General features: G+C 42.0%; 1 protein-coding gene across 4 annotated transcripts in view; it reads left to right on the top strand.

The window, feature by feature from the left end:
• UBE4A (ubiquitination factor E4A) overlaps positions 1–12,570 on the top strand; it is a gene marked incomplete at both ends in the record, with an annotated part of 39,781 nt that overhangs the window by 13,394 nt on the left and 13,817 nt on the right. For all 4 annotated transcript variants that reach the window (XM_080708788.1, XM_080708787.1, XM_080708786.1 and 1 more), the window contains 5 exons: positions 811–1,144; positions 2,629–2,749; positions 7,224–7,528; positions 9,445–9,577; positions 11,611–11,798. In XM_080708788.1, coding sequence (XP_080564914.1) covers positions 811–1,144; positions 2,629–2,749; positions 7,224–7,528; positions 9,445–9,577; positions 11,611–11,798 — 1,081 coding nt within the window. The remainder of the gene's footprint in view (positions 1–810; positions 1,145–2,628; positions 2,750–7,223; positions 7,529–9,444; positions 9,578–11,610; positions 11,799–12,570) is intronic.

Below are 12,570 nucleotides of genomic sequence, written 5' to 3'. Positions count from 1 at the left end.
GACTGAACTTTAGTTTATAAAACCATTTTCCCCTTCATTCCTTCTTCACCCTTTCTGTTTGGGCCTCTTAGCTTAATTTATAATAGAGACCTGGTCAATCTGGAGCATTTACATAGTTGAACTGGAGATAGTTTAAGTCTCCCATTCACCACTGAATCACTACAGCAGTGGCTAAACATAGCCTGTCACCTGCCTTTATAAATAAAGTTTTATTGAGCACAGTCATGTCCATTTGTATGTATGTATTGTTTATGGCTGGATTTTCTGCTAGTGGTGGAGTTGGATATTTGTCACAGAGACCATATGACAAGCAAAACCAAAACTGTCTATCATCAAGGTCTCTGCAAAAAAGTTGAGCACCCTGCTGTGAAGCTAAGCAATGTTGTCTGCTTTAGCTTGCCAGGAAAACTCTCCTAATGATCAGAAACATACTCTTAAAAATCAGAACCAGAGCCGGGCGTGGTGGCGCACGCTTGTAATCCCCGCGCTTGGGAGGCTGAGACAGGAGGATCACGCAGGTTCAAAGTCAGCCTCAGCTACTTAGTGAGTCTCTCAGCAACTCAGTGAGACCCTGTTTCCAAATAAAATATAAAATAGGTCTGGGAGTATAGCCCGGAGATAGAAGGCCCCTGGGTTCCATCCCCAGTACCAACAACAACAACAAAAAAAAAATCAGAACCAGGATAAAATCAGACTGCAAAGATTAGGATTAGTGTATTTTTAGAAACTACCAGTTGCTGAGGATTAGGAATAAAAAATACAGGATTGTGAAACTGGAATGTTCTGTGGTTGTGTTTTCCGGTTAAACAGTTCATGGCTCAGTTCCATGAAAAGATCTACCAGATGCTGAAGAATTTACTCCAGCTCTCTCCAGAAACCAAACACTGTATCTTGTCCTGGCTTGGAAACTGTTTGCATGCAAATGCAGGCCGCACCAAGATATGGGCCAATCAGATGCCAGAAATCTTCTTCCAAATGTATGCCTCGGATGCCTTCTTTCTGAATCTGGGTGCCGCCCTCCTCAAGCTGTGCCAGCCATTTTGCAAACCCAAGTCCTCTCGGCTTCTCACCTTTAATCCTACTTACTGTGTCCTGAAGGAATTGAATGATGAAGAACGAAAAATTAAAAATGTACACATGAGAGGTAGGGGGGATCTGGGCTTCTCAAAACAGTGTGTAACATGTCCCTTAGTCTGTATCATATAGTGCCTCTTTGTCAAAAAAGATGAAGCATAATGCAGAGCTGTCTAATATATTTTAAAGATAGATTTCAGAAAACAACAACTGGTAGCTTTTACATGTTGTTCTTTAGTGAAATCTTCTCTCTGGATTTTGCAGCCTTGGGTATTCATTCATTCTTTATAAAAATGAATAAAGCAAAGCTGTTGTCCTTTTTGAACTCAGAGGCTCTAGAAGAAGGCAGATATGTTCACATAACATTAGAATGTTCACAGAGCTAAGTCATGAGAGCACAGAAGAGGAAGTGCTTAATCAATTTTGTGGAAGTTGGAAGTTGGAGATCTTCATTGAAAGTTGGAGATCTTCATTACCAGGCAAAGGAGCAAGAGAGTCTCTGTATACAAAGAGAATTGTGAGAATAAAAGTCCACAGCCATGGACAATCTTGACTGAGGAATAATGAGGAGTGCTATGAGACTAGAACAAGGAGGTTAAGGAGTAGAGGAAATGGGTCTGGGAAGGAATAAGGTTGAGGCCAGAGAAGTGAAAAGAAGAAAATAAATGATTCATGGTCCTGCCCCTCACAATGAGTCCATTCTTATTTTTAATGTATTTCTTCAAGTTTTACAACTCTTGTAATTATAAAAGTGATACCTGCGCACTGGGCATGGTGGTACATGCTTGTAATCCCAGTACTTGGGAAGCTGAGAAAGGAGGATCACAGGTTTAAGATCAGCCTTAGTAGCTTAGCGAGGCCTTCAGCAACTTAGCAAGACTGTTTCAACATAGTAATAATAACAACAACAATAATAATAATAAAATAGGGCTGAGGGTGTAGCTCAGAAGTAGAATACTCGTGGGTTCAATCACCAGTACCATAAAAAAAAAAGTGATACCTACTCAAAAGTCAATAATCTTAAATACAGAAAAGCAAAAAATAAATACAAATCATTCCAGCCAGCTGTGGTGGTGCACACACCTGTCATCCCAGTACTTGGGAGGCTGAGACAGGAGGATCTCAGGTTTAGCAATTTAGCAAGACTCAGATACCTAGTGAGACTTTGTTTCAAAATTTTAAAAAAGTGGGTGTAGCTCAGAGGTAGAAAGTCTCTGGGTTCAATCTCCCCAGTACCACAAAATAAAAAAGTAGTACAAATGATCCGTTGTCTATCATTTGGAAAATGTTATAGTATTTATCATTTCTTTTAATATTTGGTTGTTTCATTGATTAAGCAAAAGATTTGAAAGATTTATTGATCAAGCAAACAATTTAATTACGGTTCAAAAGTAAGAAGCAAAGGTATTTTTAGACAAGGAGGTAATGATGACATTTGTTTTGAAGAAGTTGTCACTGGTAGCAGTATGGAAGCTGAACAAGAATGCATAGAGACTGCAGACCAAGACAGATGTCTGTGGCAAGCTATTTACTGTTCCTTTTAAATTCTTTGAGGTTTGGACAAAGAAACCTGTTTGATCCCAGCTGTACAGGAGCCAAAGTTTCCCCAGAGCTACAACCTTGTAACCGAGAACCTTGCCCTGACAGAGTACACCCTGTACTTGGGATTTCACAGGTAACTCCTTTGCTATCTTTAGAAAAAGAACTATTTACTTGTGTTGACAACCAGAGTGTTAAAAGTGAGTCTTAGCAATTCATTCTGAAGGCTCACATTAGATCTAGTGGAGAAACAGCACTGTATGCATTCATTTGTGTTTATGTGAGTCAGTGTGGTCTGATTACTTGAATTTGTTTGTAGCCAGGTGTGCTGGTGCACACCTGTAATCCCAGTACTGGGAAGGTTGAGACAGAAGGATCACAGGCTCAGCCCAGCCTCAGCAATTTAGTGAGAACCTCAGCAACTTAGCAAGACCCTGTTCAGAATTTAAAAAAATAAAGCCGGGCGTGGTGGCACAAGCTTGTAATCCCAGCATTTGGGAGGCTGAGACAGGAAGATCATGGTTGGCAGTCAGCCTCAGCTACTTAGTGAGGCCCTTTGCAACTCAGTGAGACCCTGTTTCAAAATAAAGAATAAAAAATAGGGCTGGGGGTTGTAGCTCGGAAGTAGAATGCCCCTGGGTTTCATTTCCAGTAATGCAAAAAAAAAAAAAAAAGCAATATAATTTTTAAAACACAAAAAATAAAATAAGATTGGGGGTATAGCTCAGAGGTAGAATGCCACTTGGTTCAATCCCCAGTACCACATACACAAGAAAATTTAAATGTTGACGTGTTAACTCTGTTTTTCTTCTTCTTTTTTTTTTTTTTTCTTTTTCTTTTTTTGTATTGGGGACTGAACCCAGGACATTCTACCATTGAGCTACACCCCAGCCCAAATTTTTATTCTTTATTTTGAAACAGGGTCTCATTGAGTTGCAGAGGGCCTCACTAAGTAGCTGAGGCTGGCCATGAACCTAGATCCTCCTGTCTCAGTCTTCCAAGTATTGGGATTACATGTGTGCACCACTATGCCCCATGCCTGGGCTTACATGTTAACTTTTTTGTGTATTTTGTGTTTTCAATCCTCTGGGGATTGAACCCAGGGGCATTCTACCTCTGAGCTACAAACCCAGCCCTTTATCTATTTATTTTAATTTTGAAATAAGGCTGGGCGTGATGGTGCACACTTGTAATCCCTGCGCCTGGGAGGCTGAGACAGGAGGATCATGCAGGTTCGAAGCCAGCCTCAGCTACTTGGTGAGGCTCTCAGCAACTTAGTGAGACACTGTTTCCAAATAAAACATAAAATAGGTCTGGGAGTATAGCCTGGAGGTAGAAAGCCTCTGGGTTCCACCCCCAGTACCACACACACACAAAAAAAAATTTGAAATAAGGTCTCTCTAAGTTACCATGTGCCGGCCTCAAAGACAAGAACTGGAATTATAGGCTTATGCTACCATGCCCAGTTTGACCTATTCTTTTTAGAATTACAGTACATTAATGTTTTTCTCTACATTTTACAAAGATTTGTGTGTGTGTGTGGTATTAGGGATGAAACCCAGGGGCCTTCTACCTCCAGGCTATTCTCCCAGACCTATTTTAATGCTTTATTTGGAAACAGGGTCTCACTAAGTTGGAGGTAAATGCCTTGGGTTCCATCCCCATTACAGGAAAGAAAGAAAGAAAGGAAAGAAAGAAAGAAAGAAAGAAAGAAAGAAAGAAAGAAAGAAAGAAAGAAAGGAAGAAAGGGAAAAGAAAAGAAAGAAAAGCTTCTTAGACAGCAAATTACTGGAACAATGAAATTATATATTTTGGAGAACGTTTCAGTCCCTGTCATTGACATTTTGTTTGTTTATTTATTTACTTTATTTAAGGATTGAGCCCAGCTGCATTCTTTTTTATTCTTTTTTTTTTTTTTTTTTTTGGTGGTACTAAGGGTGGAACCCAGGGGCTATACTCTCAGACCTAGTTTATATTTTATTTGGGAAAAGGGTCTCACTAAGTTGCTGAGAGCCTCACTAAGTAGCTGAGGCTGGCTTTGAACCTGCGTTATCCTCCTGTCTCTGCCTCCCAAGCGCTGGGATTACAAGCGTGCATCACCACTCCCGGCCTTTATTCTTTAATTTGAAACAGGGTCATACTGAGTTGCAGAGGGCCTCACTAAGTAGCTGAGGCTGTCCGCAAACCACTATCCTCAGGTCTCAGCCTCCCAAATGCTGGGATTACAAGCATGCTCCACTATGCCCGGCTGAACCCAGCTGCATTCTACCTCCAAAATATACCCCCAGTCCTTTTTTTCTTTTTCTTTTTTCTTCTCTCTTTTTTTTTTTTTTTTTTTTTTTTTTCCCCTCTTGTGGTACTAGAAATTGAACCCAAGGGCATTCTACCTCTGAGGTATACCCCCAGCCCTGTTTTATTTTTTATTTTGAAACAGGGTCTTACAAAGTTGTGGAGGGCCTTAATATAAGTTACTGAGGCTGGATGCTGGATGCAAACCTGCCTCAGCCTTTCAGGTACTGGGATTACAAGCATATGCCACCACACGTGTGTGTGTGTGTGTGTGTGTGTGTGTGTGTGTGTGTGTGTGTGTGGACTGAGGTGTTGAACCCAGGGGCATTCTACCTCCAAGTTACACCCCCAGCTCTATTTTATTTTTTTTCTTGAAACAGGATCTTGTTATATTGCTGTCTGTTCCTGAACCTCCAATCCTCCTGTTTCAGCCTCCCAACACTGGGATTACTGGCATACGCTACCATGCCTGGCTTTTTTTTTTTTTTTTTTTTTTTAAATAAAGGGCTCACTGAATTGCTGAGAGTCTCACTAAGTTGCTGAGACTAGCTTCAGTTCTGCAATCCTCCTGTCTCAGCCTCCCAAGTATTGAGATTGCAGGCATGACTTTTTTGTGTGTGTACTGGGGATGGAACCCAGGGACATTCTACCTCCCAGCTACACCCCCACCCTGTTTTGAAATAGGAGTTGTGGAGGAGCTCACTAAGTAGCTGAGGTTGGCCATGAACCTGTTATCTTCCTTCCTTAGCCTCGAAGTACTGGGATTACAAGTGTCACCACACCCAGCTCATAGGCATGACATTTTAAGTGAAGCAATAGAAATTTAGCATATCTATAATTTGTTTAACAATCTAGATTCAAACACAAAATAGAATATCAGCCAGGTGCAGTTTCACCCCTCTGTAATCCCCAGCTACTCAGGCTGAGGCAGGAAGATCAAAAATTTGAGGCTGTCCTGGGTAGCTTATTAAGGCCCTGTCTCAAAATAAAAAATAGAAAGAAGTTGGGCATGGTGGCACACACATGTAATCCCAGTACTTGGGAGTCTGAGACAGGAGGATTCTGTTTCAGAAACAAAATAAAAAATTTCAGCCAAATGTGGTGGTGAAGGCCTGTAATTCCAGTACTTGGGAGGCTGAGACAGGAGGATCATAGGTTCAAAGCTAGCCTTAGCAACTTATAAGACTCTATTTCAAAATAAAATATAAAATAGGGCTAGGAGGATTGTAGGTTTTTGGCCAGCCTCAGCTACTTAGTGAGGCCATGTGCAACTTAGTGAGACCCTGTTTCAAAATAAAGAATAAAAAATAGGGCTGGGGTGTATCTTGGAGGTAGAATGTCCCTGGAGTTCAATTCCCGATACCTCAAAAAAAACAGTGAAATTGGGCTGGGGTGTTAGCTTGGAAGTAGAACACCCCTGAGTTCTATTCCCAGTACCACATACACATACACACACACACACACACACACACACACACACACACACACACAAAGGCATCTCATTTCCCAATAGCTAAGCTAGACATTATCTACAGGGCCAAAGAAAATGATTTTGAACTATCCATCATACAGTCAGTTAACCATAACTTTGAATTATAGGTATTCTTTCAGCAGAGGGTATTTGGATGGACCTTTGTGAAGAATAATTTTATATTAAGCAATAGAGCAGAGCACTTAAAGCAGATTTAGGTTGCCTCCAAAGTGATGACAGTTTAGGTACACTCATTACTAATCTAGAGCCCCTTTTCAGCAGCTTAGTATTCTACTAATTATAAAAGACTATTCAGAGGCTGAGACAGGAGGATCTTGGGTTCAAAGCCAGCCTTAGCAACCTAGCGAGACCCTTTTTCAAAACAAAAAGTAAAATAGGGTTGGGGTTTAGCTCAGAGGTAGAATGCCCCTGGATTCAATCCTCAGTACCACGTGGAAAGAAATATATATATATATATATATGCCCACCATGTTTACTGGGCTTCTGATTCTTTTTCCAGTGATTTATTTTGCATATAACAGCCTGCCCTGTGGACCTCGCTCAGCCAAACTGCTGCTCTTTGGGTGGCAATTTGGGTTGAAAAATGCTCTTTGTTATTGGCTTCAGTTGTGCTAGATTGTTGGTGACAGTTCCCTAGTGTTGTGTGCCTTGCCTCTGTCCCGTCAGTAGCTTGTGAGCGCCTTCTGTGTCATCGCACCAGTAGCTCCCTATGCCTTTTAAGAGAAGACTAAAATAAATAAATGAAAATTTCTTTTTCTGGAATAGTCTGTACTACACTGTCCCCCTGGGAGCCTTCCTGACTCAGTCTCTTCTGCTTTCTTGGGGACAGGTTGCATGATCAGATGGTAAAAATCAACCAAAATCTGCATCGGCTGCAGGTTGCCTGGCGGGATGCTCAGCAGAGCTCTAGCCCTGCTGCTGACAATCTCCGTGAGCAGTTTGAACGGCTGATGACCATCTATCTTTCAACCAAGACTGCCATGACTGAGCCACAGATGCTACAAAACTGCCTAAATTTGCAGGTGTCCATGGCTGTTCTGCTGGTTCAACTAGCCATCGGCAATGAGGGCTCACAGCCAATAGAGCTAACGTTTCCCTTGCCAGACAGCTATAGCTCTTTGGCTTATGTGCCAGGTAAGTAGGCTCTCCCTTGGGAACTTCCTATTTATAGTCATCTAAGTTTAACTAGGTCATGTTGGCAGTACAATCCTCCAAGTATCCTTCCTTAGTTACCATTTTATTGTTTTTGGAGAAATAACTCAAATGTATAGGATACCAATGAGCAGAGTATGAGGGTGCAGTGTTCTCTTTCTTTGGGTCCCTGCAGATGTGCATATTAGAATAGTTTTCAAAACCGTGTCTTCACAGGTGTTAGTTTCTGTCATTAATATTGTTTGTCATTCAACTTAAAATTTATCTAACTCTCCCTATGCTTTTTTTCTTTTCTTTTTCTGTACTGGCAATGGAACCCAGGGGCATTCTACCCCTGAGCTACACCCCCAGCCAATTTTGAAACAGCATCTCACTGAGTTGTGAAGGGCCTCACTAGGTAGCTGAGGCTGTCCGAGAACCCCAATCCTCCTGTCTCAGCCTCCCAAATGCTGGGATTACAAGCATGTGCCACCACGCCTGGCTTCCTTGTGCTTTTTTTTAAAGAAAAAAAAAAAGATCTCATGTCAGTTAACCCAGGAAAGAGAGAGAGAGAGAGAGAGAGAGAGAGAGAGAGAGAGAGAGAGAGAGAGAGAGAGAATATGTGTGTGACTGTGAGTGAGGGATCCAACAGATATTACTCATCAAATCAGATTAAACCTTCTTGGTCACTGTATTGGTCACATATTTCTGTGTAACAAATTACCCCAAAGCATAGCAACTTAAAACAACAAATACTATCTCACACAATTCCTGTGGGTCAGGAATTTAGGCATACTCTGCTACATGGTTCCAAATACGAGTACTTCACATGGTTGCAGCCAGGCTGTCTTATCAGTCAGGGCCATTGGAATCTGAGAACTCGACTTAGGCTTAAGTATCTTCGTACCAGCATGGTCATGTGGTTGCTGACAGGCCTCCATTGTTTGAACTATTGACTAGTATCCTCTTTTCTGGGCTCTACATGTAACCTTGTACCACTCATGTGGTAGCTGGCTTTCCCTAGAGCGAGTAACCAAAATGAAAGCTACACACTATAATCTTAGAAGTGACATGTCACCGTTCCCATTGTATACTTCAGGGTACATCTTTTTTTTTTTTTTTTTTTTTTTTGCAGTACTGGGGATGGAACCAGGGGCATTCTACCTCTGGGTGACACCCTCAGCTCTATTTTTATTCTTTATTTTGAAACAGGGTCTCACTGAGTTGCAAAGGGCCTCACTAAGTAGCTGAGGCTGGCCAAGAACTGTGATCCTCCAGTCTCAGCCTCCCGAATGCTGGGCATTCTACCTCCGAGCAATACCCCTGGTCCTATTTTTTATTCTTTATTTTGAAACAAGGTCTCACTGAGTTGCAAAGGCCTCACTAAGTAGTAGCTGAGGCTGTCCATGAACCGCAGTTCGCCTGTCTCAGTCTCCCAAATGCTGGGATTATAAACATACACCCCCCCCCCAGCTCTTCAGGGTGCATCCTGTACCCTAGAAGAATGTAGAAATGGACTGTGCAAGAGCGTGAACACAGGAGGTGAGGAGCCCTGGAGGGCTCTCCTGGAGGCTGGCTACCACGCTGGTCTGAAGAGACAAGCCTCCTGAGCATTCTTCAGACACTGTAAGGGATGTTTGAATTATGAGGACCTTGTGTCAACCTAATAACCTAATACCATTCACACATGCTGGCGTGTTACTATTTCATGTCATTACTATTCATATATTTACTTGGCTAAAAATAAAAACCGAGGGACACTCTAAAGGATAGTCTATACTTATTTATCTTCATCCCTGGTACCAGTAAGACCTTCGGATTTTTTTAACCTTCATTAAATAATATTAAAGGGAGGAATTTAAATGTTGTTTAGTACCAATAAACAGATGTTTAATTCCAGTGACTATTTTCTTTTTCAGAGTTTTTTGCAGATAACCTGGGTGATTTCCTCATTTTTCTCCGCCGCTTTGCCGATGACATCTTGGAGACGTCAGCAGATTCCCTGGAGCACGTCCTTCACTTTATCACCATTTTCACTGGAAGTATAGAAAGGTGAAGTGCTGAAAGCTTGTCTCTGTCCCTATTTAGACCTGTAAAACATTCCACAGGCGGCGTGTGTGTGTGTGTGTGTGTGTGTGTGTGTGTGTGTGTGTGTGTGTGGTTCGAGGGGTGGAACCCAGGGGCTTTCTACCTCCGGGCTATACTCCAGACCTATTTTATACTTTATTTGGAAACAGGGTCTCACTAAGTTGCTGAGAGCCTCACTAAGTAGCTAAGGCTGGCTTCAAACCTGAGCGATCCTCCTATCTCAGCCTCCCAAGCACTGGGATTACAAGCGTGGGCACCCAGCCCGGGTGTGTGTGTGTGTGTGTGTGTGTGTGTGTGTGTGTGTGTGTGTGTGTTACTTGGATTGAACCTACGGCCCAGCCCGATGTGTGTGTGTGTGTGTGTGTGTTACTTGGATTGAACCTACGGGCATTCTACCTCCAAGCTACAACCCCAGCCCAGTTTTTCTTTTCTTTTCTTTTTTCTCTTTATTTTTGAAACAAGGCTCACAAAGTTGCAAAGGGCCTCACTAAGTAGCTGGGGCTGGCCACAAACCCAGATCCTCCTATCTAAGCCCCCCCAAGTACTGGGATTACAAGTGTGTGCCACCGCGGCCAGCTTCCACAGATTTCTAAACCAAGAAATAAGCCTGAATCATAAGGGTTGTCTTCAAAAGTTATGTAAATATTAATGAATCATCTGTCCATCCTTATGAGTATCCAAAAATCCCACTGTTGAGAGGCAGATAATAAGCAGAGGACTTTGCCCACAGAGAATTTGAGCTTGCATATAAGGTACCTGATGGGAATTCTGCTGTTACCATAGTTAAATGATTTTTTTTGGCAGTACTAGGATTGAACCCAGGGGTTCTCTACCACTCAGCTATGTCCCTAATTCCTCTTCTTGTATTTTCCCTTGAGACAAGGTTTTGCTGAGTTGCTAAGGCTGGCCTCGAACTTAGGATCCTCCTATCTCAGCCTCCCAAGTTGCTAGGATTACAAGCATGCGCCGCCACACCTGGCCAGAGAGTTGTCATAATGCCCTAAGCCGTAGCAGTGGCAGCCAGTTGCTGATGCTCTCCCACTACCTGTGTGAGGACGACCATGCTCTTGATGCGCTGTGTTGGCTGAGCAATGAACCTAGGTCAGCATTAGTTCTGATCTCAAGTCTTCTCATAGCTTATATCCCTTTTTCCCAAAAGAATATACTATGGCTTCTAGAGTTGCTTCCCTGGTTTTCTGGTATATGGGCCAAACAAATTCCATGACCAAAGCAAGCATTTGCTGCACAATAAAGAAGGTGACCCATAATTCCCTGAACCATATCAATGAAAAGTAGATATAACTAGCCCTTCACTGAGCTGAGTTGACCTAATAAGAAATTGTAAGTCATCAAATATTGATCAGGCACATATAATATTCATTATGAATAATCTAAGGTAATTATAATCTATACCCTCAGAAAGCTTGAGAAGGCAAATTTATCCAAAATGAATCTCTCAAAGACTAGTACATAGTAAATAATACAATGTGTGTGTGTGTGTGTGTGTGTGTGTGTGTGTGTGTGTGTGTGTTGGTACTGGGGATTGAACTCAGGGACATTCTACTTCTGAGCTACACCCCTAGCCAGCCCTATTTCATTTTTGTTTTTATTTTTTTATTTTGAAACAAGGTCTTGCTAGGTTGATGAGAGTCTCACTACTTGCTGAGACTGTCCTTGAACCTGCAATCCTCCTGACTCAGCCTCCCAAGTACTGGGATTACAAGTATGTGCCACCATGCCCAGCTAGTAGTACATTATTATAGAGAAAAAAATTAAATGGCAAAGCATTAAACTGAAACTTACTACTCTACATGGTAAACTGTCATCCCAAAAGTTCATTGGTTTACTTTGCATCGCCCTGTATTGACAAAAATCTTGTTTCTTTTTTTTTCTTATAATGGTACTATAGGACATGTTGGCTCCTCATGTGGAGAGAAGAAGTCATCACTTTGGGAGTCGAGCTTACCTGCTCATCTTGCTTTCTGCCCTGGTTGCAGGATGAAGAATCCCCACCTAAGGGCCAAACTAGCTGAGGTGCTGGAAGCAGTGATGCCCCACCTGGATCAAACCCCAAATCCCTTGGTATCCAGTGTGTTCCACCGGAAACGTGTATTCTGCAACTTTCCACATGCACCCCAACTAGCAGAAGCTCTAATCAAAGTTTTTGTGGACATCGAGTTTACAGGTACAGGAGTCATGCAGCCAGGTCCAGAACTAGAAAGTTGACACCAGTGGAATGTCATAGCTTGACCATGTAATGAACATTAGAGAAATGTTACGTCATTATTTATTAAATATTTATTGGGAGCTGGTGTCGCTGCTGAGTTCCTTTTTCACATTATACCAGTAATTTATCACCATCTGAAAGTTTTGACTTAATTATCTCTCCTTTATAAATGAAGACATGGATGCTTAAAAGATTAAGCAATTTGTCCATATCATATAACTAATGAGTGGTGGAACCAGGTTTTTCTCACTAAAAAAAACCTCAGTACTCTTATCAACCATGTTAAATTTCATGGTCAAATCATACTCCATTTAGGTTGTCCGATTAACACCTGGGTCTTTTTTTCTGCCACAAAATGGCAAATAGTAGATGATAAGATAGTGCCATGATCGAGAAATTCCTTTATTTTAACCCGGTAAGCAAGCACTCATCCCAACTCTGGACCTTTAGAAATTATCGAAGATTTTTCCACCCCCAGTACCACCAGAAACTAGCGAAGATTTCCCAGTAGCCTTGACATATTCAAAATAGAAGAAACTGAGTGTAGTGGCGCATTCATATAATCCCAGTATTTGACCAGGCGTGGTGGTGCGCGCTTATAATCCCAGTACTTGGGAGGCTGAGACGGGGGATTGCACAGATTTGAAGCCAGCCTCAGCTACTAGGGAGGCTCTCAGCAACTTAGTGAGACCCTGTTTCCAAATAAAATACAAAATAGGTCTGGTAGTGT

Source organism: Muscardinus avellanarius (assembly GCF_963383645.1).
Source record: "Muscardinus avellanarius genome assembly, chromosome: 1".
NCBI lineage: Eukaryota > Metazoa > Chordata > Mammalia > Rodentia > Gliridae > Muscardinus > Muscardinus avellanarius.
This window is presented reverse-complemented; position numbering and strand designations above follow the sequence as displayed.